This window comes from Colletotrichum godetiae (genome assembly GCF_030913485.1).
Source record: "Colletotrichum godetiae strain CBS 193.32 chromosome Unknown BDP55scaffold_56, whole genome shotgun sequence".
NCBI classification, from domain to species: Eukaryota; Fungi; Ascomycota; class Sordariomycetes; order Glomerellales; family Glomerellaceae; genus Colletotrichum; species Colletotrichum godetiae.
In genome coordinates this window covers 148,339-175,571 of record NW_026851304.1, presented here as the reverse complement: position 1 = coordinate 175,571, position 27,233 = coordinate 148,339, and the positions used below count along the sequence as shown (strand labels likewise).

The 27,233-nt window shown below is 51.4% G+C and overlaps 10 protein-coding genes across 10 annotated transcripts; 3 read left to right on the top strand and 7 right to left on the bottom strand.

Moving 5' to 3' along the window:
- Positions 1–260: 260 nt before the first annotated feature.
- On the top strand, positions 261–1,400 carry BDP55DRAFT_697419 (uncharacterized protein; the record flags this gene model as incomplete). Its single annotated transcript, XM_060577679.1, has 1 exon — positions 261–1,400. One exon carries the CDS (start codon positions 261–263, stop codon positions 1,398–1,400), a length of 1,140 nt encoding a protein of 379 aa, XP_060424576.1.
- A 6,888-nt stretch (positions 1,401–8,288) lies between these two features.
- On the bottom strand, positions 8,289–9,914 carry BDP55DRAFT_772346 (uncharacterized protein). Its single transcript, XM_060581138.1, has one exon. The coding sequence runs from the start codon at positions 9,461–9,463 to the stop codon at positions 8,660–8,662; it is 804 nt and encodes a 267-aa protein (XP_060424575.1). The 5' UTR covers positions 9,464–9,914; the 3' UTR covers positions 8,289–8,659.
- BDP55DRAFT_678510 (uncharacterized protein) lies at positions 9,870–10,995 on the bottom strand (the record flags this gene model as incomplete). Its single annotated transcript, XM_060576002.1, is given in 3 exon segments — positions 9,870–10,519; positions 10,638–10,855; positions 10,875–10,995. The coding sequence occupies 3 exon segments, from the start codon at positions 10,993–10,995 to the stop codon at positions 9,980–9,982; spliced, it is 879 nt and encodes a 292-aa protein (XP_060424574.1). The 3' UTR covers positions 9,870–9,979.
- Positions 10,996–14,601: 3,606 nt separating this feature from the next.
- On the bottom strand, positions 14,602–15,294 carry BDP55DRAFT_636637 (uncharacterized protein; the record flags this gene model as incomplete). The annotated part of the gene is made up of 1 exon (XM_060572914.1): positions 14,602–15,294. One exon carries the CDS (start codon positions 15,292–15,294, stop codon positions 14,602–14,604), a length of 693 nt encoding a protein of 230 aa, XP_060424573.1.
- A 3,020-nt stretch (positions 15,295–18,314) lies between these two features.
- On the bottom strand, positions 18,315–19,412 carry BDP55DRAFT_678493 (uncharacterized protein). Its single transcript, XM_060576001.1, has 4 exons — positions 19,046–19,412; positions 18,861–18,948; positions 18,691–18,810; positions 18,315–18,459 (listed from the first exon to the last, which is right to left on the bottom strand). Exons 1-3 carry the CDS (start codon positions 19,159–19,161, stop codon positions 18,769–18,771), a joined length of 246 nt encoding a protein of 81 aa, XP_060424572.1. The 5' UTR covers positions 19,162–19,412; the 3' UTR covers positions 18,315–18,459; positions 18,691–18,768.
- Positions 19,413–21,234, bottom strand: BDP55DRAFT_678488 (uncharacterized protein). The gene is made up of 4 exons (XM_060576000.1): positions 20,512–21,234; positions 20,160–20,443; positions 19,714–20,104; positions 19,413–19,652 (listed from the first exon to the last, which is right to left on the bottom strand). The coding sequence occupies exons 1-4, from the start codon at positions 21,031–21,033 to the stop codon at positions 19,500–19,502; spliced, it is 1,350 nt and encodes a 449-aa protein (XP_060424571.1). The 5' UTR covers positions 21,034–21,234; the 3' UTR covers positions 19,413–19,499.
- Positions 21,235–22,301: 1,067 nt separating this feature from the next.
- On the top strand, positions 22,302–23,409 carry BDP55DRAFT_331669 (uncharacterized protein). Its single transcript, XM_060566853.1, has one exon. The coding sequence runs from the start codon at positions 22,633–22,635 to the stop codon at positions 23,347–23,349; it is 717 nt and encodes a 238-aa protein (XP_060424570.1). The 5' UTR covers positions 22,302–22,632; the 3' UTR covers positions 23,350–23,409.
- A 9-nt stretch (positions 23,410–23,418) lies between these two features.
- BDP55DRAFT_562297 (uncharacterized protein) lies at positions 23,419–24,555 on the top strand (the record flags this gene model as incomplete). The annotated part of the gene is made up of 1 exon (XM_060570142.1): positions 23,419–24,555. A coding segment is annotated over one exon (1,137 nt), but the record flags the coding sequence as incomplete, so codon positions are not given.
- Positions 24,556–25,177: 622 nt separating this feature from the next.
- Positions 25,178–25,761, bottom strand: BDP55DRAFT_678485 (uncharacterized protein). Its single transcript, XM_060575999.1, has one exon. The coding sequence runs from the start codon at positions 25,526–25,528 to the stop codon at positions 25,292–25,294; it is 237 nt and encodes a 78-aa protein (XP_060424568.1). The 5' UTR covers positions 25,529–25,761; the 3' UTR covers positions 25,178–25,291.
- Positions 25,762–26,665: 904 nt separating this feature from the next.
- BDP55DRAFT_678483 (uncharacterized protein) lies at positions 26,666–27,041 on the bottom strand. The gene has a single exon (XM_060575998.1). The coding sequence runs from the start codon at positions 27,024–27,026 to the stop codon at positions 26,724–26,726; it is 303 nt and encodes a 100-aa protein (XP_060424567.1). The 5' UTR covers positions 27,027–27,041; the 3' UTR covers positions 26,666–26,723.
- Between the last annotated feature and the right edge of the window lie 192 nt (positions 27,042–27,233).

The window sequence follows — 27,233 nt, the reverse complement described above, 5'->3', positions numbered from 1 at the left end:
CATCCGGCACCTATGAGAAAGCCTGCCTGCGGTGGAGGTAATATCCCCCGTTCTTGGAATTCAAAGTGACAGGCAATTAGGGATCAGAGAGGTAGCTTTCTCACTCGCTGGAGTTGCATTTATCCACTTCAGGCGACCAAGGGAGTACGCCTCGATAAAACAATAACTGGAGAATCGGGCTAGCTGGGACCATCGATTATTTGATGGAGCCCGGCCCTCCACATTCGTTTATCCAAAGCCAACCACCTTCCATTCACAGTATGTCGGTTGAAAAGAGGGATCTCGTTCCAGATGAGGAAATTCTCCGCGCAATCTTCTCGGGCGTTGATATTAAGCCCACCGACTGTAAAATCATTTCCACCACATTCGAGTCATGCACGTTTAGCATCCACCCCAAGACCGCCGCTCTCCCTGATCATCCTAAGGACCTTCTTGTCCGCCTGGAAGTGTCGGGACGTCACTTAGACCAGGTAGTAGCTCTCCAAAAGCTCGCGAATGGCAAACTACACGATCTCGTTCCATTAGTCGTATCCGATGGCACCACGGCAACCGCGGACGGAAGACAGGTCGAGTACGCCGTGTCGGAGTATTGCACAGGGACAGTTCCGCTTGAGGAGATATGGAATACCCTTGACCAAAGCAATCAGATGCGGTTGATCGATTTGGTCGTATGTGCAATGGAGAAGCTTCACGAAATAGACAGCAGCAACATCCAACGAGTTGGCGCGCAGTCCGATAACGCCTCAGTCGGTGGCCCAAAGACTGGCTATTCCTCAAATATCGAGCAGTTCTTGGACGGTATCCTCCCACCGAGCGATCCAAAACCACGCAACTGGAAATTTCAGAAGGTTGATGATGGCATTTTACTGGTGTCGGATTTTCAAGATGTCGGCCAGGTTCAGTTGACACGCGCAGAACTTGATGAACTCAAAGATAATATCGTCTTCTGCCACAACGACCTCGAGCCCCGCAACATTCTTGTCAGAAGGTCGACTGAGAGCTATGATCTGGCTGCTATTGTTGACTGGGAAATGGCGGGCTTCTACCCTTTCGCCTATGAATACGGATTCAAGGACAATGTCCTCGGTTCCTCCAACCTTTCGTTCAGCTGGTATTCCCTATTCAAGAAGCAAGCATCTCGCCTGTTGCCTCAAAATGGGTGCCATGTAAGGTTTATAAAAGCGCTCAGGGTTATCAGTGAGTCGAGAAGGAAAGGTATGACACGGAACGTCGGTGTCCGATTTCAGAAGAAATGGGTAGAGGATCAAAACCTAGAGATATCTCCGGACATTCTCCGAGGCTGGGTTCGCAAGGCCGGTACGAAAGATCCTGGGAACTTCAGCAAGGAAGACAAGGATAATCTTGAGCTGGAGGTCATGAGGGAGCTTGGATTGGAATGAAACCGCCAGGGTTTACTGGATAGCGTGCCGCATTTGCTACGGTGGTTCTCAATCAACAAACCCCCCCCCCTGTACAATCCAAGTCCTAAAATAAACTCCCAAAGAATGTCCCGAGTCTCTTAAATACTTAAGAGTTTAGTGTTCGACTTGAGAAACAAAATTAATGGCAAACCGCTAACCCAGAAGGCTTCTTTTTGTGGTCTTGTGATACATATTGTCCAGGTAAAACTGTGATGTCGGTCCGTGGTTGTGCCTCGCGGCCAATAGCGGACTGTCCCACCTCCAAGAGAGCTTCCCGTTTTACCGCCGACGGACAATGTTTGCTTGTCTAGGCGTTCGCTCTCGGTCATATCGCCTGCAAGTCGCCCCGCTGATTCTTGTTGCGACCAACGCGTGCCATTGCTAGATCTCTTATGTATCAATGGACTATCGGTGTCTCGTCGCCGGTCTCACTACTCTTCGCCTTTTCTTTTCACAACGTCGAACTTTTCATACAGTTGTGCTATACTATATTTTCGCGAGAAGACACAAGCTATGATCCTCACTACAGTACACACACACACATATACACACACACATATACACACACACATATACACACACACATATACACACACACAATTTATTACGCCCGGCGGCGGAGCCGAAAGGGCCACTAAAGCTGACTGCATGTACATTGCTGAGCTTACGCCTTTGTCTCCTTAAAGCACATAAGTGATGTCTTCATTTCCTGCTTGCGCCTCCATGTCTGCCGTCTCGCTTCGGATTTCCGTGGTTTAGTTGTATTGTTAGCATGCCAGCTTGAAGCCTATTCTTCAAGTGTTCAGCGTCCTATCTACGGCGGCTGAAGCGGTGCCTGCTGTCTTTGGCACGGGTTGTTATGTAGTTAGATTTATGTCGAGTTTGATGTGTTAGGGGGCTGATCTCTATTTCCGCCTCCCATCACCTTGCGTCCAGCCGGCCTGTTGCCAGCGCAAATCATATCGTCGCTCGAACCGCTTGCATGTTTGGCGTCCACTTATCGTCGTCCGATGAGCTCTTGCCTTCAAGGTAGAATGATATGTTGCTTCTCTGTGTTCCTGTGCACTGTAGCATCTCTGCCCGATGTGTCGTCCCTTTTGTGCAGTGGAAAAGGAAATGTTCAACCGTCTCCGCCACCTGACCGCAATCACAGATCTTTGAAAGCGCTACGTCGATCCGATGTAGATAGCCGTTCAGTCTTGCCATTCCTGTTCTAAGCTGCGCAAGTGTGGTCGCTTCTCTCCACGTCAGCTTGTCGTAGAGTTGGCGGGTATGCTTCCCTAGTAGTGCCCTGTCGACCCTTTTGGAGAATCTCCCGACCTTTTCCGGCAGCCCTCGTTCTGGCAGACATTTTGACCGTGCTACGTTGAGCGTCGTTGACTTCATCGTTGGGAATTGGGCCTGCGGGGTGGCCCCCTCTTCGGTCGCTTTTCGCGCTAGCGCCTTTGCTTGCTTGAGCAGTTGGTCTTCCTCGCCTGTGGGCGTCCACTGAACTGTCAGAGTGTTGTGGTCTCGTCGAAGCTCCTCTACCGAGTCGTAGATGCACCGTATAAACTCTTGTCCGGACTGTTGGTGCGGCCGTTTAAGCGTAAGGACCGCCGCTTTGTTACTTGTTACCACCGTAACTCTCTCGCCTGTGACGCCTTTTCTATGGTCTTTTCAACGGATTCTACTACAGTCCATTGCTGTCAAGATTTCCGAAGGGTGTTTAGAAGTTCTATTTTGAATATGATAGCTCTTTTATTGTAATAATTAGGGGGTATATTATGAAATAAGGGTAGAAACTATATTTTATAAAGGACCCGTTATATACTATATTATCTGTATTATATACCTGTTATATGTAGACCTTTCTTTTTTATCTATTTCTATTTTAATAGGTTAAGCGACTTTACTCCACTCCGTATGCCCATTGCTGCGTGCTATAAGTCATGACACACAGCTATATTGAATGCGCAAAATTCGAAAAGCATAATCCATAATATGAAGCTACGATTGCTGTTTTTCACCGTTTTCCCAGCCAATACAGCCAGCGAGAGCACAGGATCTTCCCAAAACTGCAGGCTCACCAGATGTTACGGCTAGAAGAGCGTGATCTAGGCGCCCAAACAGCGCAATTTCCAAAACCGCGACTTGTGATTATACGCTGGCCATCACCGCAGAATCATAAATCTGGCGAAAGATCCGGGGAAAACAAAGATTCGTCTGCAAGCAATAGGCTAGTACATAGCCATGGCAACTCCTAAGGAACCCATGGGATAATGCTGCGACCCCATGCCGTTGAAATGCTGGCAAATTAGACTGTAACCAGGACTGGAAAGTCAATTTAAAGGGTTGATGCAACTTGGTCAAGGTGGACGGATAAGACTTCAGGAAATAGGGGAGCATTGTGCGGAATTGATATTCAGAGCTTCATCGAAACTCACCTAGACATATTGCTTCAAGGGCAAGGTCCGATTGGCCAGTCGATGTTACTGACCCTACGATTAGGTGAACCACGAAAAGATACACCGAATCATTTATCTGTCTGTTCTACTAAGACAGATGGTTTCAGCATCCAGGAAGGATCAAGATTCAGTCACATCCACAATTATTGGCGCATACAGGTCAGCAAAACGGGGGGTTACAACTTCAGAAGCTCGCTTTGCTGCTACGACGGCTTCTACTAGGACGAATGAAGACGGAATTGCGACAAGTTCCATGCTGAACTGAAGTTAAGGGGCTGCGATCAGGTCACTTACAACAATATCGCTCTCAAAGAATATAATCGTGAAGCAGACACGGCACCACAGAGACGTGAAGAACTTTGACTTAAATATCAAGTTCCAGCTGCGCTTGCAAGACTACGTTGATCAGATACAATCATGGCCGGTTCACAGAACAAGTCGCAGGTCCAGAAGCCTTGCAATACTACCTCAGACACGTCCACTCTCTGGCCGAGTAATAGTTCCATTCTTGAGCCAAGAGACGGTGAAAGATCAGAAATGAAGCTGGCGGCAACGGTAATTTGCTGAGAACAACTCTTACCCAGTGTTGAGCGGTGAATGAAGGGACAGGCTCGGAGGATACTATAGGCGAAGACATCAAGGAAAGCGAATCACACAAGCACCTAGATCACCCGGCACCATCTCAACGATAACCTCTTTGCTGAACTCTATCTAAGCTGATTGATCGTTGGAATCGATTTATGACTTCAGTCCTGACGTCTTAGACCCTCAGCTGGAACTGGAGCTGCGAAGTTCCCATCTGGACCACTCTAGCAACTTCAGTACATGCCTGAGAAGCAATATCCGCATCGAATAATTGCTTCTGGACCCTCAGGGTAACAAAAAGCATGAAAAAGCTCAACTACTCGCAAGAAGCGCCCGCTTCAAGTTTGCGGGGAGAGCTCTGCAATTAAACCTACATTCGTTGATAGTTTTCTTACCTGCGAAAGCTGTCATGGTGCTGAGCCCTCACACATCTGTTAGTTGGGCTTATGGGGCTGCGGTGATGCTGGGCCCCGACAAATGGCGGTGACACCAGGCGGATGAAAGAGTCTCCAGCGCGTTCCGGCGTACATGTGTCAGGGTGGCGTGGAGAGCCGTCCGATTCGTTAGCTGCGGGCTACCCTGGGCGTCACGTCAAGATAGCGTATAGCCCCTGAGCGCCCACGCAGTAGGTCTGTGCCCGTATCTCAGTCCCCGCAGAATCGAGCACTTGGTTCGCCTGACTAGTGTACTCCGTAAGTTCCTTGTTCATACAAGCGCGTACAAGGGCAGGGAACGCGCCAACAGCTTCAGCAGGTTCCCGAGGTTGCGTCGATCGATTGGAGACATACGAGACTTTTCCAGCCCCGCAAGGTGGCAGTCCATGACCAGACTGCGAACGAGGTCTTCATCTGCCCGCTTGGAGACCAGTCTCGGCGACGCGCAAGATCAGTAAAGACGACACAGCGAACCTCGGATGACGGGGGTTTTGCCGCCACTGTTGACAGAGGGCGGGGGCTGTTGAGTGCAGTTGGCAGACTAGCGCACTCGTAGCCGGTCAACCCCTCATTGACGCAGCGGTGGGATGCTTGCCCCCGGAAGCCCCCAAGGGCAGTTTCCAATTCCACATCTGCTCTCTTTGCCAATACTTGTTACTGTTGCGGTTGCTCGTGGGGTTGATAGCATTACACAGAATCGCGGATGGCGGAGACGCCAGACTCATCGTGCGTTGAGGATGTGAATCAGAACTAGGTGGCTTCGACACCGCCCTCAGGTGGGCTTTGAATGAACGCTGCATCCCTGGATCCATGCAAGGAATTGCAGCTCTACCCCACGCCCATCCCGACGCCGACTGGCCTTGCTCTGGACTTTGGCCTGCCAGCCGGTGGTCCATTAGAAGCTCAGTAGCTGACTTTAGTAGCACTCGTAAACCTGCCAATGATGAAAGCAGCCACAGTTGAAATGTTTCTGCGAGTGTGGATCCTTTCGCCATACCGCGTGCTCCTCTTACTTCCCCAAAGCGATACCAAGCATGCGACGATCAGATGCAAGATTGGTACGAATTCGCATCCTGTGGCTTATCATTCTGCATGAGGTCGCGCAAGCATCAACAGCTACGGCGCTGGGCCAATGGCTCTCGACTATAACATTTACCAATTATGCATTGAAGGGTTCCCTACCACGCCTACCTGGGGAATCGCCAATGCGCGTCTGCCCAGAAACCAATCTTTCAACCCGTGTCTTAAACCATAAGCCAACAAATGATTGCCACGAAACGACAAGCTGACTTGTCAACAATGTTCGGTGTACGTGGATTGGCGGGAAAGTAAGGCGGGTTAAGCTTCTTACGGTACAGCAATGCCAACAATGACCCAGCTGATCGGTGTGGTGGCCTCATGCTTGTTCAAGCAAAAGACAAAGGCATCTCGTCAAAGATGGAAGTCAAGTATTACAGCAGTATATGGCTCGCCGTGGGATCTGTCACGAAGTAAAAGAACGCTGTCATTTTCAACGCGGTTGATAGGAATAGACGCGCGGGTTAAGTGGGTGAGCGCGACAGCCTGCTTGCCTGGATATGGTGATCCACTATTACGGTTTATTACACAATTGGTGGCGGCGTTCCCCACAGCCCCGCGCCTGTCTCCCCGCACTCATCGGTTCTTGCATATTTGGTAGACCCTGTTAGATTGATGCTTGTGTCCGGATATAAGGCAGCTGAATTGGTTACCCGCATAGCTGTAATATGCAAGAACCGGCGAGAGCGGGTCGGACACTGCGGACAATGTGTCGCAACACGGCGCTGGCCCCGGAGATGCGGATGCCGTCGCTAAGACGACTGGCTCAGCACGTCCGGCCCTACGTCGATAGCTAGCATCACAGAGCCTACAGCTCGTCTCTCGGGCAGAAGTGTCAGCCCTGAGACTCCAAAGCTTTGCCAGCAATGTGGGCCATGCGAATTGCTAGAGCTCGGAGCCAACATTGCGAACCCTGTCACTTCTTTGGTTGCCTCCGGGCCGTCAGGAGTCAATACGCAACCCCATTGCCTATCGGTGATCTTGATGTCCACATGTCTAGTTAAAGGAGGACCACCGAATACTCCGCCGTTCCTTCCAACAATTGGGAGAACCCTACACTACAGGAATCTCATTCAAGCTGCGAGCTCATTCGATGCGCTTCCTTATCATGATCCCTGGATGCATGTGCAATAGCATCATGCTTCTGGCATTGTTGTCCCATTGAGAGCGGGCTGCCTCTCAGCCTACGTCTTCTACATAGTCATCCAGACAGGTTCGTCCGAAAGTGGTCTCGAGGCGCTACAGGGCGAGCGCACGATGATCAGCTTCGAGCCATACTTGATACTGTCGTTCAAAGACTTGTCGCCCCAGCCCCCGCACTTCGATGCATTAGCAGCTCAAGAGGTGAGAGTCCCCGGAGTGTTCGTGCATTGGACTTCATGACGCTGGTTGGGTCTAGGATGATGTTCCTCTGCGAAGATCTCGCAAGCTCCAGTTTGGAGCCGATTAGGCGTTTCATTACGGAGTTGGTTTGCTTTTCGCAACGCGGGGGCTGGGTCATATTTCTTTGGAGAATCTACCACAGTGTGGAGCTTTTGTCCTGAAAGCGGGGTAACGTTTACATTCGCGAACCTGGTTTGCCTATGGAGAAGCTTCTGCTGAAGCTAGGAAGGTGTGAATGTTCAAGCTTGCTTTGGCCAATGACCAGACTGCCGGGACAACTCATGTCGGCCTTCGGACTTCGTCTGTTTCGAGTCTCCGCTTGTTGCTCGTGCCTTCAGCCAAAGTCCTCTAGTGTAGATACGACGCAGATGCACCCAAGACCACCATCAGTAAGACCGAAGCCGCTGAGTCGATCAACCTCAATGTCCAGTCCCGGAGCAATATTTGCGCCTCTATAGAATTTCGGCCTTCGTCCTGAAAGACTGACTCATGATGATAGTTGGGCCTGACTATTGGGGATCCAGGAACGGTGCAACACTGAGCAACATGGCACCGCATGCAGATAGATTTAAGGCCTCAGGGAGCGTGAATAATAATATGATGCGTATGTTTCTTACTATCGACGACGTCCCAGAAGGATACGTTAAGGTATCTCTATCAATGCTTCATAGTGCTACGATGGTGCAATGAGGTGTGCTTCTGGCACGATATCGTCCTTCTAGTCTACGTGCCTCACTTTTTGCGTCGACACATATGTGCGTATTTATCGATGCACTTTCCGAATATGTCAAAGTGAGCACCGCTCGCTATAGCTGTCGTCCCAAGGCTTCAAGCATCCGAGGCCAATCAGAATGGAGGCAGTCATGTCGTCAACCGTCTCAACAGAAGCAGCTAAGAGTGTCTCGGCAGTGCACCGGAAAAGTGACATTGAATAAACGTGTCGCGACATTACTTGTGACAGTTCTCGGTGTATTTCTATGTCTGTGACAAACCACTCACTACTATGGAAAGACTGCCCATTTCGTAGGGTACATATGTATGAGACTCTGCAGCGGCCTCTTTAAGAGAAAACATATTGCTACGAACACCTACAGCTACTTTGGACTCGACTCGTAAGCAGCCGTCAAGTCGAATAGTATCGTTGCCATCCAGCATTTCATGATACGCTTGCACGACAAAGCAGAAACTTTATGTCCGCTCCAGGGTTGGTTGTGTTCCTCCTAATCGAAACCCAGGGCTGCCGGCAAGTGTGTCGAATTTGCCTTCATTGACTAATACCGCTCGCCTTCATCAATTACTTGGCGCTTCACGTCTACTGTTTCTTCCGTATTAGACTCCAGATTCTCACGACCGCCTCGAGATCATCCGGAGCTATCATCCCGCCTGCGTGCGGCTGTCCCAAGAAGTCCAGCAAGCTGTCAGCAGCGACGGCGGCGTCGCTTGGCGACACACGGCTCTGCGTTGTGTCTTCAAACCTCCCTAGCCCGATGTTGTCGTCGTTGTACGGTGCCTCTCGTGCCTGTTCCGAAAGATGCTGGCCCCATCCCCATCTGGGCGCTTCATCGGCCTCAATGACTTCAGTGTACCCGCTCCCCTCATTGCCATCTCTGCGAGGTCTGCGTTTTTTAAAGGGCTTCCTCGTCGGAGTTTCCATGGGCAGTGCCAGAAATGTCGAGTTTTGATAGCTACGTGGATTTGATTCATCGGCCCATAGGGAGTTTGACGGCCCCGTGGAGCCGTCCTGCGACGCCCGCGCGCTTGACCCAGTAGAGTGGTATTGACCATCCTGGTGAGGTTGGGTGGCTATTCCGTCACCTTCGCCTGTGCCTGAATGAAAGAGTAACGATGGGTCGACGACTCGCTCGTCGAATTGGAGAGGGTCTGTGTAGTCAGATAAGTTGATATCGCCAGCCAAATCGAGGCTCCCCGTCTCAAAGGCGTCCAATACTATCCTGTCGGGAGAGAAGCTTCCAGGTTGAGTGCTGCCATGCTGACTGGGGAAGCTCTGCGGCTGAGATGGAAAAGGGTAGGGGTACTGTGAAGGGAGAACTGAATCTGGTGCCCAATTTGCAGGTGATCTGATTTCAGAGAATGGTACTAGCGATCGGTCGTCCATTGTGCGTGAGCGTCTCTTCTGGTCTCTGAGTCACACGAGTTGATTGCGACCACTTCCATGGCGACCAAGTTATATGTGCAACGCGCAACTGCAACAAATACATCCACCTGCGCCGCTCGAGAACCCGGACTTGCTGGAACACCGACTGTTTCTTGATTGCTACTGCTTTTCCGTAATAGGCTTCTGTGTTGGAACTTAGTGCGGGATGGCTTGGGCAATACCATTGTCGTTGGTTATGTCGTGGTGGCAAGGATAATGGAATCATGAACCGTTGCGTCGGGAATCGCTGACTAGGCGGGCGAGAAAGTAGGCGGCGGGCGACTCGTGCTCCTGCTGATGAAGCCGAGCAAGAAGGCGATTGTCGAAATCGAGGCGCCTTGAGCTGAGCGATTCCGATGTCGCCTATTAAGGTGATGGTATCCGCAATCAGTTTCGTTGGATTTTGGCGAAGGGAGACTGCTCTGTTAAGATGTCTCGCAGCTATTCTTGCAGCCGTCCACGGCCTCGACTTGCCTCTCACCTGACTTCCTTTGTCTGCACGGCGTGCATTGCAGAGATGCTTCTTCGGAACCAACTAAAGCATGCAGGTGGGCATCGAAGGCCTATGCCGCAATGCTGGACCAATGCTAAACCGTTGCCACACCTGAACGAAGCGAAGGCACGGTTTGGATGACCGGTTTGAGTGAACGATCGCCAGGGGCTTCTACATCCAGAACGAACGGCGGGGACGCGGTTGTGTTGTGTTGTCGCTTGGCGCTCGGCCATAACAAGAAGACGGATAACAGAAGGCTCGCACTGGAAACTCCGCGCACTATGGACACTGGAGCTATTTTGATCAAACGCCAGGACCATTGCGCGTGCTTCTGATCTGCCAATGCCAGCGACGAAAACAGGAGACTGGTCGTTGACATCCCAGCTCCAACAGCTCGGTGTCGACAGACTGAAGTTTGCGAGGAGACGAGGAACCGCGGCAATCGAGCTATCGAAAGGAAACCCCACCCGCCCCGGCGAGGCGCACGTTCCAGCGCTCAGTGCAGTTGACTGCCGAATCGCGATCTCGACCACTGTCGGTACGCCCGCATGTCCGGATTCAGGTCGCTCAGCTACTAAGCAAGCAGCTGTTGGCAAACATCATGAACGTAGAGCAATGCGGTCATTGTCGCTGGAAGATGACTGGGCAAGGCTCCTGAGTGCTATTGACACGGAACTTGATTGCGGTGCAAGGCAGAAAGGTGAAGCGAGGAGACGTATGATAGGCTATGTTGTTGCGTCTGACCCTCGTTGCGATCGTGTTGGAGCGGTCGTGTTGGAGCAAAGGAAACGATATCGGAATAGCTCTGGCCCGAACATTAGCGCCCGGCGGCCGCTTGCAGCCAAGGTACGCGGGATATCCTCTCCATCTTTATTTTACCCATGGCTTGGACATCTATAAGCTGTTTCTGCTGCGCATCCTCAACCACAGAACGCCCCATGCCATCCCATGCGGAACGACAGTAACAGCATGTTTCGTCTACTGTCTCTCTGTTCCTCATCGTGTTCTGGCGCAGTTCACCTAGCCACTGCTGGGCTCATTTTTAGGGCATGCCCGGGAGCTGCCGTCCGGCCAGCCTGGTGCAATGCGACGGTCATCCACAACGTCATCGCCGCCGTCAGTGATTGAATCAACAGCACTCTTCCACTCCCGATACTGTGAAAGCTGCAAAAACTGGTTTGACGACTAAAGCAGACGAATCGCGGAGACGAATCGCAGGTAGACTAGGCGCGAACGCGTTGCACCATCGCCATTTCATGAAACCGGCTCGGCTGTAAGGGCAGACATAACCAACCTTGCTAACGTTGAGATGCAACGAGACACAAAGCAGAAGAGCAGCGAGTGCGCTTTCTTTGTGAAACTATTGGCCACTCCGAACATTTGCCGCGCAAACACCGGCTTCTCTTTGCACCATCCGGCGTTTTCTCTGTTCGTCAAAGGTCTTTTGTGATACGCTTCCTGGTTTCCCACCTCTTTCTCCTTGCTCTTGCCTCGAACATCCCTCTTGTCTGCCCTTGGCGGCTGTTCCGCTTGCACACTCTCGTCCTGCACCCCCTCCGGCCTTTCCGTCGCCTAAGATGTCTCACCGGAAACGCTCCCTCGGCTAGCGAATGGAATTCGGAATGCTTCTGCGTTAACAGAGTAAATCTCATCATTAGAGCGGACTTCTTCGACGACCGCGAGGCGCCGAAACGCCGCTTGAAGCCCCCCATCCTTTTGATTGTTTCCCAGTTGTCTCCTCGAAAGGGCCTCTGCGCCAATGATCGCCAATCTCGAATGGCGATGACTGCCAGGCAGAAGTGTATGGCTGATACGAACGAACGGATGAATCTGGCCCCTGGTTGGGGTACGATGTGCCTTGATACACTGGAATGAGCGCTTGCCGATACATCAATACGTCGGCCATGGTCTCTGGACCCCTTTTCAGGCCTCCAGTCGAGCCAACGGTTACGACAACCTCCACGACGACCAGGTTATATGCGTGTCGCATAACCGTCACAAACATGTACAAATGCACCGCTCGAAAGCCTAGACTTGGTGAAATACCTACTCTTCACTGATCGCTACTATTTTCCCATTACACGCTTCCGTGTTGGAACTTTGTTCGCCATGGCATGGTCAACACTCTGTTCGTTAGTTATATCGTGCAGTGTGGTGCCGAGACGAACCACTGCGTCCGACGCCGGGAATTGGTGGTCAGGGGGACGATAAAGCAGGCGTTGGGCGAGTCGTGCTTCCGTTGGCCTAGATGGGCCAAACGATGAGTGCCGAAACCAAGACGTGCTGCGAGGGGATTGCGGCCGAGGGGGATGTCAACCCTGAAGCAACTGCCAGGACAGAACCCCTTGCAACTTGTTTTTCGCACCCATACACGTCGTCGACTTTGCCTCCATATGATCGTGATCATCTACGCGGCGCGAAGCACATGTGCTTCCCGAACCATCAGAAGCCCGTGTCCCGAGGACCAGGCATCGAAGACCTGCATCGCAGCCCCAAACCACTGTAACACCGATATTTAATCGAGATGGCTGGTATGGGCGCACAATCGCCAGGGGTTTCCGGGTACGGTCATCTTCTGCAATCGCTTGGTCATCGGCAGTATCGGGCACAGTCTCTGCCCTTGGCGTTGCCAGTGATGTGAGCAGTAGGTCTGCCGCTGATGCCGAGTTCCAACGGCTCCATGCCAACAGACTCAAGTAACTGCGAAGCGTGGCGACGGATATCTATCAGCGAGGAGACGAGGGATAGCACCCTCGTCTGCCACACAGCACGTACTGTCCGGTGCAAATTGCCTCCGAGGACTGCGAGGATGACAACGGGACGGTCTGGTCAAGAATCGGGCGTAAACCCGGGTACGCCCGCACGTCCCTACTCCTCGAAATGCTGTAAGGGCAACCTTCCGTCGTCGTAATTCAACAACGTTCTGCCGATACTTGGTGATGTTGTGGTTTCCGTTTCGGCTTCACAATGGCGATGAAAGGACTCGAGGGCTTTGGGCCTTGTGTCAGGAAAAATCATGCTGTTGACAAATCAAGCGAAATTGCTTGCGGGGGCGGTGCTATTGCGGGTCGCCGTGAACTGATCGCCAGATGTCAGCATTGCATGCGCGGGTTATAGCTGGGGTTTATTCATGTCAGCTACCCCAACACGGTTTTAGAGGTGGTCTCTGCGTCCAGGCGGGGTGACGGTTTGCATGCCTCGCCGACAGACTCAAGAAAAAAAAGAAGTAAGAATGGGAATAATCGCCTCTGTTAACGTTCATGCAGATTGTCCGCGATAGGACTTCCCCACCTCCTATACAAGATAGGTTGGTTCATCGAGAGACTCGCCGAATTATGTCGCGAAGATAGTTTGAACGACAAGCGCATGCTGCGCGTCGGCTAATTGCCCTCTTATTCGGTTGAAGCGGCCTGTCCGGAGCAAAGAAGGCGGGTTCGGGATGTCTCTTACGACAACGTCGGGGAACGTGGCAGCCGGAATGCCACTGGGGAGAACGACGTCATACAAAAGTAGGAAGAAAAAAGGAACAGTGTATAGAAGCTGGTTCCAGCCATAGTCGTCTGGGCTCCTGTCAACCGTTACCGTTGGAAATGGCAGCAGAGGTCCTGCAACAGGCGCGCTTCAACACTCGAGTGCCAACCGACTGGCAAAGGGGCATTGCGCAAACCGGCGTTTCCTCGTCGAAGAGCGACAGATAACGTACTGCACAGCGTTAGCGAACCCTTTGCGGTCGAGCGATTATGGCTGTTACCAAATTTGACGTTTAGTATCATAGGTAGATAACTGCGTGCTGGTCCTGTTATCTTGGTCTCTGGCGCTTTGTTAGTGCTTCCTTAGCAACTATACAATATTTAGTTCCGGGAAAGAAAGTGCCTTACAACAACTTCAACAGCAGCGCTTCCGACTACACTTGGGCCCTTCCGTGAACGGCCTTATCGATCCATCGTCTCCGGCGCTGTTCCGCGGTTGCACGGGTCCGGCCCTGAACTGACACTCTTACTCGTTTTGATAGGCCATGCTCGCTTGGCCTTCCTGACAACGATGTTAAGGCGGGCGGTCGGGGCGGCTTCTCCAGTGTTCTCTGCGGAGTAAACCAAGCGGGATCGGCCACGGCAAGCTTAGTCAAGCTGTGAGTCCTTCGATGCGCTTTCTTGTCATGATTCCTCGACAAATGTGAAGGGTTTCTACAGAAGTAGCCAGACAGGCAGGTGGCGTCAGCTAGAAATACGGGTAATCAGAAGTGTCACTCTCAACTCGTAGCGGGCAGAACTTCTTTCGCAAACAAACCGAAGAACTAAGCAGTGGGGATTGGCTTTCCAGATGACCTCGTATCGACCCTCTGCGCACCTCTAACGGCGTTCAGCCATTGCCTCGCATTCCGCTCCACCCCACAAAAAACACGCCCTTGATGGCAGCACATTTAACCAATCCCCAAATCTAGATAACGAACTTAGAAAGTCATTTAAACAATACGATTCTCCATCCCCATTTCTATGCAGCCTCACAGCACTAGTACTTGTGAATGAAATGGAGTGAATCAGGCTCTCATTCAAAAGACCAGTTAATTACAACGACCAGCGATGCGCCGTCAACTCCGGCCATCAGACTAATTATTTCCCGTCTTTCTTTGCTTTGTGACGCGGCCTGACCTCCTGGGAGGTACGCTACTGACTTGGGGTTTCGTCTGCCTGGTCTTCGCACCACCGACAGTAGCGGCGCCAGCGCAGGATATGCTTATATCTTTCAAGATTTCCATCCCTCGGGTAGTGTTACCCTCCAATGACGCCACTCGCGTTTCCATATTCTTTACTGTTTCCAGCAAGAGTTCCACCTGCCCAGCCAACTTCGCCGTCATCTGGGTCATAGCTTTGGACTGTCGCTCAAGCCTGTCCAAAACTAATTTGGTCTCTGCTGGTGATCCCTGTTTTTCCCTAAGACTGCGCTGACTTTTCGGTCCTGCCATGCACGCTTGAAGTTGACGGATGACGTTTGGATCATTAATGGCATTTTGCAGAAGATGTACCCATTTTCCGATAATTTGGTTTGTCTGGTCGTCCATTAAGCATTTATGAAACTGGAGAAACTCCATCTGCTGCTTTCGATCATCATGCTTCTGCTGCTGCTGCTGTTGATATTGTTGCTGTTGTTGTGGCGGGATATGCGGGTGTCGTTGCTCGTTCTGTTGCCGGGGTTGCTGTGGTTGTGGATGATGATGCTGCGCCTTGTGCTGCTGTCCCATGCCGGGTTGTGGCACGCCTTGGTACCATGCTCTCTTGCCACTAGACGTGCGACTTGCCATAGTCACTTGCAATTTTGTGTTGGTGATTGAACAATCTGTTTCTGGGTTTCCTTGAAGCGATGAACGAGATGCTGTTGACTAGTTTTATATGTAGCTCCATTCCTCATGGTTGGGCCGTCTTTCTTTGTGATCATCCTCACTGTTATTGTTGCGTTGTATCATGTTATGTTATGTTATGTTATGTTATGTTATGTTCTATTAACCTCGGACCCAACGCCAGCCATTCATGGTTCATCAAGGGGTTGCAAAGAAGCCGCCAAATCAAAGCAGCAATGCGTGTGTCATGTATCTAGACTTCCTTCGAAACCAAAGCTTGGATATATGGTGTGAGGAAGAAATGTTCTGAGCAATGGACGCAACCCGGCGAATTGTTGTTCATCCTTGCCATGACGCTGAAAGCACGAAGCTTTGGAGTATGACCGCAAGGACGCAGGCCGTTGGCGGCATCTTAGACTATTGCAGTGTGGAACAAGCCGTCATGTGGGCGGGTTGCTGAACAGTTCGGTTAATCACAACAAACACAACGCTGACGGCAAAAGTAACCGTGAGTAAGACTGGCCGTTCAAGTGTGATATTTCACTCCTCACCAAATCACTAACGACACCCATAGAGGCAGACAACCGACGACGTCCATCAACAAGCATCGCGAATTATCAACTAAACCCCAAGACCGACCATGCCAAATCAGACTTCGAGGGTTCCCTATAGTAGAAGGCCGTGGTAGGAAGGCGCACCACTCAGCGCCGATGGTAAACCAATACAGGCCCAGCTAGAAAGCGCAAATAGCCAGCAGAGCGCGGCACATCACCTTCCGCAAATGCAGCAGCAGCACTAGGAATTCGAATAGCTTTGTTGTATGAAATAACAGACAAACAAGAAGGCATGAACGCTGTCTTGAGTTGACTAATTAGGCTTTTGCCTGCTACCACAAATGATAGCAAGGGAGGGGGATCCAAAGCGAAAGCCAACATCCCAGCTCAGTTGAAGGCAGCGGGTGTTGGCTTGCAAGAAGGGGCCTAAATCAAGTCGACATATCGACTAAGGTGAATATGGTAATGCTCGTATCATCCGGCCGGCCTTGAGCTCCGTACGTTGCCCGTCTTTCATCTGAACATTATTTGCAACGAAGGTTTGTTGGGCCGCATTTCCACGCTGGACGAAACGACCGCGGGTTTACGTACAATGTGTCCAACCTGCACTAAACATACGCTAAGTCCGGCGCCCCACCTTGTTTTCCGTCAACGCCGGTTTGTCGTCCGGCCTTGGGCCTTGCGTGGGGCATTCTTCGGTGCGAGCAACTGCTTTGTGTGATCCTTGCCGGCGCGGAAAAGGCTCCAGTTGGTACTAATGGCCAAATTGTCTTGTCACTGCCCCATAATTGCCCCTGTTGTATGGGCTGGATTGTCTACGCAGTGTGTAGAAGCAAGGCAGCAACGAAATAGCTTCAACGAGGCATGTTGAACCCACGACAAGACACACTCCCCAGTCGATGCAATGACCCTCCAGTGTATCCGTAGCAGAGTCGTGAATTGGCTGAACGAGCTTGCAGCCTGACTCGATCAACTGCTGCCTTAAGGTACTTACTTTTGCTGTCCGGGATCTGCTATCGCCCCATGTCCGACCTATCGCCCACCAACCGAAGGTCAGTAATGGGATCCCCGACGGTATGGAAGGTGCCTGATTTGGGCACAAGGCGCAGGCAATAGGCGCCGATGCAAGGATAAATGAGGTGATTAATCGGACCCCAGCCATGTGCCGCGATTCGCTTTCACGACGGCACTAAATGGGATCAAAAGATTCAGTGCACCGTGCCACACACGCGCATTAAGAAATGCGGGCAGCCGATGCGGCTTCCGTACCCGCCCAGGCTGTCGCAATACTGCCGAGACTGCCCGACCCATTCGGACATTACAAGGCCGAGTTCCTTAGTGCCGAGAATGCAGAAGACGGCGTGATCAGCTGCCTATTGCACAAGACATGTGAACTTTCGTTTGCCGAGACACTTAGTATGCTCACGCAACTCCCCAATGCTTTTCAAATGCTTGTTTAAAGACAGGTAAAGAAATGTTTCAATGACAGTTGGTCTCGGCAATGAGACTCGGCAAACTTACATCGAAGAGTGCTCTGTAGAAAGTTGTGAACGCCACCGTCTATAGATGACCCTATAGACTACTTGATCATTCGAGGGGGGAGGACGAACGAGACAGCAGCAATACTCGGTGGCCGGTAGTCGCCAGTAGGTGGGGTCAGGGGTTGAACTCCCAGTCCTTGGGAAAGTAGTGGTTAGGATTATTTTGTACAAACACTTGCGGTAACCGACTACCGCCAATAAGAAAGCTCTCCGGATAGTGTTTCTGCAAAACATCCAGATAAGGGAGAGGAGGCTGACGTCCTCATGTCGTCTAACGTGCAGTTGTCAGCAGCCGCCTCAAAGAGTCGCTGTCACGGCTCCGACTGGTTAATCACCAGGACTAAGAACTCCATTCGTTGACTCTGCTGTTTGTCAATTCACCAGACCCGGTCTGCTGCACTCCGTGCGTGTATTCCTATCCGAATAAACAACTCTCCGGGTTTATTGGATGAACATGTTTCCCGCAACTGTTGTCTGCCGACTGTGATCAGACTCCAAATTTTGTGTTATGCCACGCCCGCGCAAAAGAAGAAAAGGAAAAGGCAAAGATAGGCTTGGCACGCCACACGGGTGCAAGCCACCTTTTATATGCATACATACTCTATTACGCCCCGGTGGAGCTATTTAGGGCTCGCATGATAATTTACTTATTCTCCAATTTCGTTCGTATCCTTGCGTCTCAGAAGCCCGCACAAGTCTTGTCCGTCTCCGTATGTACCAGTTTCTGTTTTGTATGCCGATGTTACGGTTGCTCATGGGGTCAGTAACAGGCCATCTTAAAGGTGTCTCCCAAAGTGTCCGGCGTGCCATCGACGGCGGCCGACGCTAGTCCTGCCGTCAATGGCACGAGGGTGCGTGGGGCGACGTCGCTTGGTTTGTAAGTAAGTATGGCGAGGTTAAAAACTAGTTCTGGTTGTTTTGCCGCTGGTTGATTTGTGCATCTAGTCTTTCCGTGCTCATGGCGAACTTGATCGTCTCACTGATATCTACGCTCGGCGACCAATCCGTTGGGTCGGACGCGCACCTTCTTCCAGGTATGGCAGGTTTCCTCTCCGCGTTTTCCGTCTGTTGAAGTATCTGAGTCCGCTGTGCCGCCCACTGTATGCATCGAAAGAGAAAATGCTCAACCGTTTCTGCTGCTTGTCCGCAGGCCCACTGCGCTGGCAATGTAGTACAGTAAAAATCGAAATCGGCTTCCACATCCATCCACAAAAACTCTCTTGCGCACAGATATTTGTAGATCCGATTGCTGACAGGGCACATAGATAATCAGGCCCTAACGGTACCTTCTTAACAACCTCCACAGACGAAGCCAGAAATTGCTTTTACACTGTGCTCGTGAACTAGAGCCATAGTGCATAATCCAATGTCCACAAACGGCGATGGCAAGTCCAGTCTCTGCAGTACGCAGCATGGGTCTAAACTGAGAATACAGTAAGAAGCGATTCTGGCTCTGCTGTAAAGGCCATCGATGAATGTGCTCGATGGGTCTCAATATGTACCCAGTCAGCAGAGAGACCCACGTACGTTTGTGCACAGGATAAGTCCTATCCGCAAAGACGGAAAGCAAATTCAATTTCTACTGTTGAGAGGCCAAAGTTAACATGAGACCTACTTGAGTGAGGTGATAGCCCATGGAAGCCGCAACGGAGCGCATCAAGATTGCCCAGACGGAAAGGGGGCAAAGGGACCAGGCAAGGGAGCAGCGTGGCAAATGGGTATACATATTTAAGCATATCTTGACGCGTTTTAACGCCGTATATTGGAGTAGGTTATCCCTTGTGGAAACGAGAATGTCTTGAAACAATGACAGCCTTATGTATGTTGTGCTTTTGCTTCTTCTTCGCTATTCACGAGAAAGCCGTGAGACCGCCCCGGCATACCAGCTTAAGAAGCATCTAAGCGGGCAAGAGGTTCGACCCGCCAAGCGCATCAACGCCGCCCCCTGATAATTGCATGGGCCGTTACTTCTTGGGCACTGTCTGTTCCGTGGATTTAGGCCTTGTACGCATCAAGTTCTAGCGGCTTGGGGATGGTTACGCAATGCTGATGGCTGACTGACTGTGTTGACTCTTCATGTCTCTTCTGGCAACCTTAGTATGGCCTGCTTGAACCACGGCCAATACGTTTTTTCAATCCATCGCTTCAGGTATTGTAACACACACACAATCTGATACACGCCTGTGGCCTTCGCCGTAGAGCCAATGTGCTGACTAGTCCATAATGTCTGCTCAAAGTATCAGCTTCAAAGGCAACGCCGTCGGACGGAGTAGAAATGTCAAACTTACCACCTCATCGCTTCGTTTGGTACTCGCTACAAATACCCATTCGCGTCCCTGGATGATGATTCCCGGCAGGAACTCTGGTAGCTGCGTCTTGGGCTCCGTGCGCCCAACCAATCGGTCCAAAGACCGCCATTGCGCGGCATGCCATGTAACCAGCTGGGCTTCAGCGTTGTTCATTCCTTCCCCATGAATCTTAGTCTCGATGGAAAGAGCGATCGGTCGCGCCTGAAGTGGTGGGAAGTCGGTGTGGTTGATGGATTGACTAGCCAGTGCATCTTGGTCGCGAATAGACTGGATGGCGATGGCTGACAAGGCATCAGGTCTGATACATGCGCAAAAGTCGACCTTGCGGCTTATGGGATCGGCATATTCGGGAATAATTTTGGCGGACGTGCTGATGGCAAGAACATGTCAGAAATATTCAACACGAAGGTCTGGAAGAGTCTTACCAAGGAGCAAATGCAACAAGATTGTCAGTCTTAGACCACAGGCCAGAGAAGGCGAGTTCGAGGATGCGGCTGTGGACAATTGAGTTCCAGCCGGCTTCGTCCATTTGCTCATTGCGGCAGCTGATGCCACGTTCCATGATGTCCAAGACTGCGGAAACTGAGGGCGTGGGGCCAAGAGTACTGCGCAAGCCGTCTCGGGACACTATCTCTTGCTCATAGAAGAAGTCTTCAAATACGTCTTGCTCATACTCTGGATGCGATGTTTGGGCGTCTTCAATCGAAGCCTGAGTGTAACCTTTGGTCAGCAAGCAAGCACAGCGACAAAGGGACATGGTAGATGCGAGAATCACACCTTTTCTGCCAACCCAATGATGCCGATTCCTCTATCATATCGACCAATATCCTTCCACAGACGTTGTAGCGAGGCTGGAATATCCTCTCTGATCGTAAACTGTCGTGCAATAGCATCCCTTACAGCCCAAGTACGTGCCAGCTTCTTCGGAGAGACGGAGCCACTACGGCGCGAGGATGCAGTAAGCGGCGCGTTTCCCCAACCAGGGACCATTCGAATCTTTTTGCTTCTAGGCGTCTGGTCGTCATCTTGGTTCGAGGCGATGCTGGAAGAGTCAGGTGTGTCGTGTGACCGTTTCGTTGGCGAGACGGACATGGTTAATGACGTCGGAGGGGTAAGACGGCATAGCCGTTTCGATGAAGTCTTCAAATTTTCTGCATCTGTGAGACGGCGCTTTACGAGTTTCTTGTCTGCCACGGTGCGAGTTGCGGTGAATGGCGAATCTGGAGAATCTGGGCAAGGCGATAGACCGTTGAGCCAAGCCTGGACATTTTCCTGCAAACGATTTGTGGTTGTGGTCATTTGATTAATGCTGAGAATCGCACGCCAGTGACTTGACTTGAAACAAAAAAGAAGACGCGCATTCTCGGTTGGGTTGAGGAGGTCGTCGTTGAGTCCTGACCTTTTTTGAAGCGTGGCTGCGACGTCGTGATGGATCGCGTCGCCAACACCGTGGTGGTGAGCTTTGCAGAGTGCCGAATGAAATGTCATCCAAGTTTCGGCTGTTGGGTGTTGTGGCTCATGGCCCGTGCTGTCGCGCGGGGCAACTTACTGTCGCATTGCGGCTTATGTAATGTGGCTCATTGACCGGTAGGGGTGGCTTGTCTGCGCCAGAGGGCGGCTGTGGCCGGTTTCAAGATGGATGCCGCCACCAGTACGTACTTTCTGTCCCCCACCTCTGACTAAGGAATGTTATCCAATAGACGGCGCACCTCAAAACTGGTCGTAATTCCCTTTTTGTACCAAGCCATGTGATGTTTCCTTGGAAATCAGTTCATTTCGCTGAATCAGGTCTTGAATCAGGCTTTGAATCTCTCTCAAACTCTGCACCAGTTACGCAAGACAACTACAAATCCTTCATGCCGCTGTTGGGCCGCGAGTGTGAGGTAAGGGGTCAATGGGATGTGTTGTTGAGTGTGAAGACTGACTGGCTATGGACATATCCCGACTATCTATATAGTGTGTGGAAGGTCTCTTATACTCGCGTATTCTTAGAACACTTAGTCGTACTTGTGTAAAACCATATTCTCTCATAGGCGTAGTATGACAATCGTTGTAATGAGTGTACTGGCATGGGCCTGAGAGGTTGAACGTATGCTGACCCTAAGCATTCTGCTGAAATAAATCTGAACAATCGCTAGTTTGTCAGCCAGAATAACTAGTGAAATCTTCCCACTTTTATTCCTTATCTAATCTTTAACATCGCACCTGCTGCTGAAAAGAAAGGAATCCAAGTAAGTTGTGGCCCGCCCCTGGAAGTGCGTTTCAGGAAGGATAAACGTCAAATACGTCACGTGACCACTATCACACGAAAAGATAAAGAATGAGCGCTCATGAGTAAGAGGGACGGACGCTCGTGGATGAGTAGAACGGACGTCGGTTCGGTGAAGAAGACGCCACATAGGATGAGTTGGGAATCGAGATTTGTATATGGAATGGACTCGAGCCGGGCTCGAGGACAGACTTTCCATAGCTTCTTCAGCAATCAACTTAGTATCAGATCCTACGATCTCTTTCAGCGTTCCCCACTGAGAAGAACCCTCTTGACAAACCTACGTTTGATCACCACAGCCCTACTGTACCAATGACATGCCGAATCACGACCTGATTTGCCTAGCACGGATCTCCGAGCGGTGGGTGTCACCCTGGCGGTCCTGTGATGTCTGGGCGTCTGTGAATTTAGTCGTGATTCGCTTTTTGTACCTAGCCATGTGAGTTCCTTGGAGACCAGTTCATTTCGCTAAATCAGGTCTTGAAATCACTTGCCGGAACTCTTGGCCCAAATGACACGTCGTCTGGTACGCGACAATTTAGGCTTTGAATCCCTTCTCACCTCTGTACTGGCTACGCAAAACCGCGGCACGTTCTATCCACCGCGTATCAACCGGCTGATTTGGAGACATGGAGGGAGACATTCTTACGAGCGTCCAGCTATCAATTATCGACGACGCGCAGCTTTTAGTCTGTTCTCGGGACGACTGCCGTATTGCTCTATCGCCGACCCCGAGCGGTGTGCCCGAGCACCTACGTTCGCGACATCAGACACCGGTAGAGAGGCGCAAACAGGTGACTTACACACTACGGCGTTCAGATCTGCGCCTCAAGGAGCCTACTTCTGTTGAACCACGACCCGACGGCGTTCTCATTGATAGCCGGCTCCGGTGTAACGATGGATTTCTTTGCGATCTCTGCCCGTTCCGCACCATGAGCAAGCCGATGATCGCGCGGCATCTCAATAGAGAGCACTTTCGGGCGACTACTGGGAGGTGGGCAAGGAGTCACGCTACAACTGCCTCGTCGTACATGCCGGTATACTTACAGGCCTGGGTTCGTAACCCGCCCCGGTCGCAATACTGGACTGTTTCTCGGGCCGATGCTGCCACGACGGCAGTCAGGCCCGTTGGACGCGATGAAGAGCTGCGTCACTTATACGACGTCCTGGCGCGTGAAGAGGCGTGCCGTCAGCGGATCAGCCGTACCCAAGGGAGGGTGCCTTACTCTACTGCCCAGGAGGCGTCTTCCAATAACACAGCAACGGCATACACGGAACTTCGACCCTTGCTAGAGCGGACGGGATGGGAGCGGGTGTATACCAACGTGGATCGGCAGCTTCTCTAGTCGCTGACTTTTCGGCCAGTAGAGCGTTCGTATCGCCCTCTTCTTCTGTCGGCAGGCCTGTCGCAGCATGATAATGATATCGTTGGCCCTGCTGATGACGAGGCTAAGATTGCAGCGCTCTGCCACACGACGTATAATACCATCAACCGATGCGAAGAAACGGCAAGAACATCCAGCAGGTACGCACTCTGCTGGCTACGTAGTGTGCACCCGAGCAACTGCTACCCGAAGCCGTTTACGCTTGTGTCAAAGAAGAATACTCGAAAACGTTACATTTCCGTGCTCCAAAGGTTTGTGTCGCTGATCTTCCGGGTCTATCGGTTGTCAACAGATCTCCGACGAGACGCAGCCGGCGTGTCCCTCACGGAAGAGCACTGGGTTGTCTGTGGGAAGGTCTGGAACCACCCTAGTCTGAACATGGCAACTCCTCAACGTGGGGAATGGGAGAGTCTGAACACAGGTATCCCCGCAGACTGCGCATGTGAAGATATGGGGGAAGTCAGCGACAGGGATGGTTGGGAAGAGGATGACAGCGATCTTGACGACCAGCAATCACTAGCCAGCAGCAGCGACGACGAGGGTTCTCAGTTCGACGATCCTGAAGAGTCTTTTTGCGACGATAGCAGTCAGAACGAATGCGATACCAGTACCAACACGCAATTTCCAAAAAGACCGGAAGCCGAGGGAGTAGAGGCCGCGGGCGCAGGTAGCCTAGACGAGCTTTTGTTTGAGCTGATCATGCTATTCTGCACACAGGAGAGTCAAGACGGGGATCCTAGTCAGACCTTACTGGTTTACTTCTCTGGAATTCTGGGATTTACCAAGGACTTCCAGAGCTTCCAACCGCCCCGAAACTATACGAGCCATCTTGCTACGCTCATCTACATTCAACGCCTTCTTTTTCTTGAATATGCAGTTCCGAAGGGGGGATATGCCGAGATGGGCATACCAGAGCGGAGCAGACAGGTCGGTCTTGCTAGGCTTCGGGACGTGAGGCACAGGTTTACTGTCCTTGGTGCAGAGTCCCCATTCGAGGAGATGTTTTCCCTGCTTTGTTTTGGCAGGAAGATAGCCGCCAACAGCACCCCACCTATCGTTCTTCACTGGAGCGACGACGAGCAGAAGGTGACTGCGTCGGGGGCCTGTTCCGTTACTATGGAAGATTTCAGGAGTTTGCCGAAGGACCTCGTCACAAAGGCAGATTAACTTTGTCGTGAGCTTCTATACCATCTTCCACCGATCGAAGACCTCGGACATATCCGGGATGACTTTACAAAGTCAGGTATGGGGTTTTGTCTTCTCCATCATGTGGCAAAGAAGCTTTCAAAGGAGCACATTATCCTATGTAGTCGAGCTTGTGCAGGAACCGAGACGAGGCTGGCGTCTAACGAGAAATGGCGTCTTTCGCTTGTACAGCGCTACATAACGAAGAAGAAATTATTTCTTGAGCATATTGCTGCGCTCATGCATATCACTGGCGGCGAAAAACCTAGGAGTTTCGACATCCTTCACTTCCGGTGCGAGAATACAGGTGCCGCAGAGCGCGGTATATGTGTATAAAGCATCATTGGTCTATCTGACACGGAGCCCAAAAGCCAAACGGTCAAAAAAGCTGGAGACTGGAAATTCACTTTATACAAATGGTTCAAAGCTTACAGTTGACGAACCTAAGGACCGAATTATTGAAACGACGATTCAAACGAAACCTATCTCGATAGGCTATGAGATCCGAATCCTTGCCCGGTCTGGCTCCTGCATGCGAGCTCCTGTGTACAGTATCTCTCGCGCGTGCGGACAAAGGTTCCGTATGCATTTATTCCCCAGGTGCCCTCCGTCTGGTCAGCTAGGGTGGCCGGGTCAGCTGCTGGGAAGCTGGCTCTGTTGACAGCAACGCAGCAGGGAATCGGCATATCATCGGTGATGACGGCAGTACAAGACAGGATCAGAGACATGGTCGGACTGCGAGCGAAGCGTACACCCGAGTCCTCTTCGACATCACTGGAATGAACATATGTCGAGTGCGGTGGTGATACGAGCGTCGGACGCGGTGTAGAGGGAGCCAACGCATTGGGCCCCTTGAGGTTGTATGGCTTGACCTGATGCTCGTCAACAAGAGAAGAAGTACCAGATAGAATGTTCTGACAGCTAGACTTCCGCTGAGTAGATCTCCGTCGTGCATCCGTGTCTTGCACCACCATGGACTAGGTCGTCAATCGAGAACGCTGCCCAGATGCGCGGCTACCACGATCACGCTTCGCCGTAGACTCTAGAGTCGCTGCCACCTTCTTGTGCCCGATGTCATCGTCGCAGACATCCTCTCCCAAAGCGTGCTTAGGATTGGCAGCCTAGGACGCATCCCCGGGATTCTCGAACGGATCGATGCGGACGCTGCGACCACTGATAGGCGGCGCAGTGGCATCATTGCTAGTAGCTTCAGGAGCGGCAGCAGACTCAATATCAGCAACGGACTCATCGTCAGCAGCGAACCCATCGTCACAAGCAGCCTCTTGACGACGATACTCAGCATTGGTATGGCCAAGAAGACTCGCTGGAGCTGAGGGTTCTCCTCATCAGGGATAGCTTGATCGTTACCAGCTCCGCTCATGACCAAGCCATCGTTATTACGATCACCAGAAGCCACGGCGACATTGCGGAATCCGCTCAGTCTTGTCTCCATAGCGTCGATAAGGCCCTCTGAGTCGGACTCTGAGCCGTAATTTGAATCCTTGTTGCTGGAGATGATCTGAAGACCGGACCGCTTGATAGGAAGGGCGGCGCAACTGGACATTGCCGTAGTGAGTCTTGATGTGGGCCAGGCGCGATGGGGAGAGTTTGAAACTCACGAGTGTTCTCCCGATCTATACTCTCGAGATCACCGATACCACCGCTACTAATGCGAGCACTAGCAGCGGCAATACGCTTAGCTGTACGAAGCTTAGAACCAGTGGATACCCGGTTGAAACGCTGAGCAGAAGCGAAAGTGGAAGTAGTGCGCCTGAGCCTTCTCTCCTCATCATGCGTGTTCCAGGCGTGCTTGGTGCGACTCTTATCTGTTCTGGACCAAATAGATTATAACTTCTCAGAGTACCTGGGAGCAGGTGGGTGCGCCGGCGTGACGTCTCAGATGACGTCGCCTCGAACCTGAATAAGGTGTGGTTGACGAAGGCAAAGTCCTTATTCAGAGTAGGGAGTGGTAGAGGTCAAGGAAGCTCGCCTGGTCCGCCTTGTTACGACGGCGTATACGTCGAGGCGTGTTTGCATCGAGCTTGAGCCCACGGACAATTAACTGAAGCTTCTTGGGAGCAAGTATTAAGTAGACCGTTTTGATGTAGAAGAACTAAAGCGATCCAGTTTTGTTCAAATTCGCTGCTATTCTAGTCCACGTTATTACTGATGTGAGTTTGGATTGTAAGCCATAACCTGCTATTGAAGCGATCTTTGAGGGCGGTCTTAAGGTACTGCTTGACATGATTCGCCTGTATCAAGCGTGCATCATCCAAACGATCGTTTTTACTGTTGTCGTTGTCATTAATGGTGTTGATGGTGTTGATGCTCTCACAGTAACGTAAGGGGCCGTACGTGGGCTCGCTCGAGATGGAGGGCTCAAGCGCGTACAAGTGACTCAGCAAGAGGCTGATGACCTGCCTGGTTGATCCGAGGAATTCGCGTTCCTTCATGTCGTTACGTTGGTGATTGCGAAACTGTTCAAGAGATGCCAAAACTTTGATAGCTGTTTTAGACCATTGATCGACAGGCAGACGATGTTTTTCCGATTCCAACCCCTCGTATGGGGTGATTAACGACGGATACGAGAGATTCGGACTATCCTAAGTTGTTCTCAGCGACGACAGTTGGCAGGCGATATCAGGACGATAAATTGAATA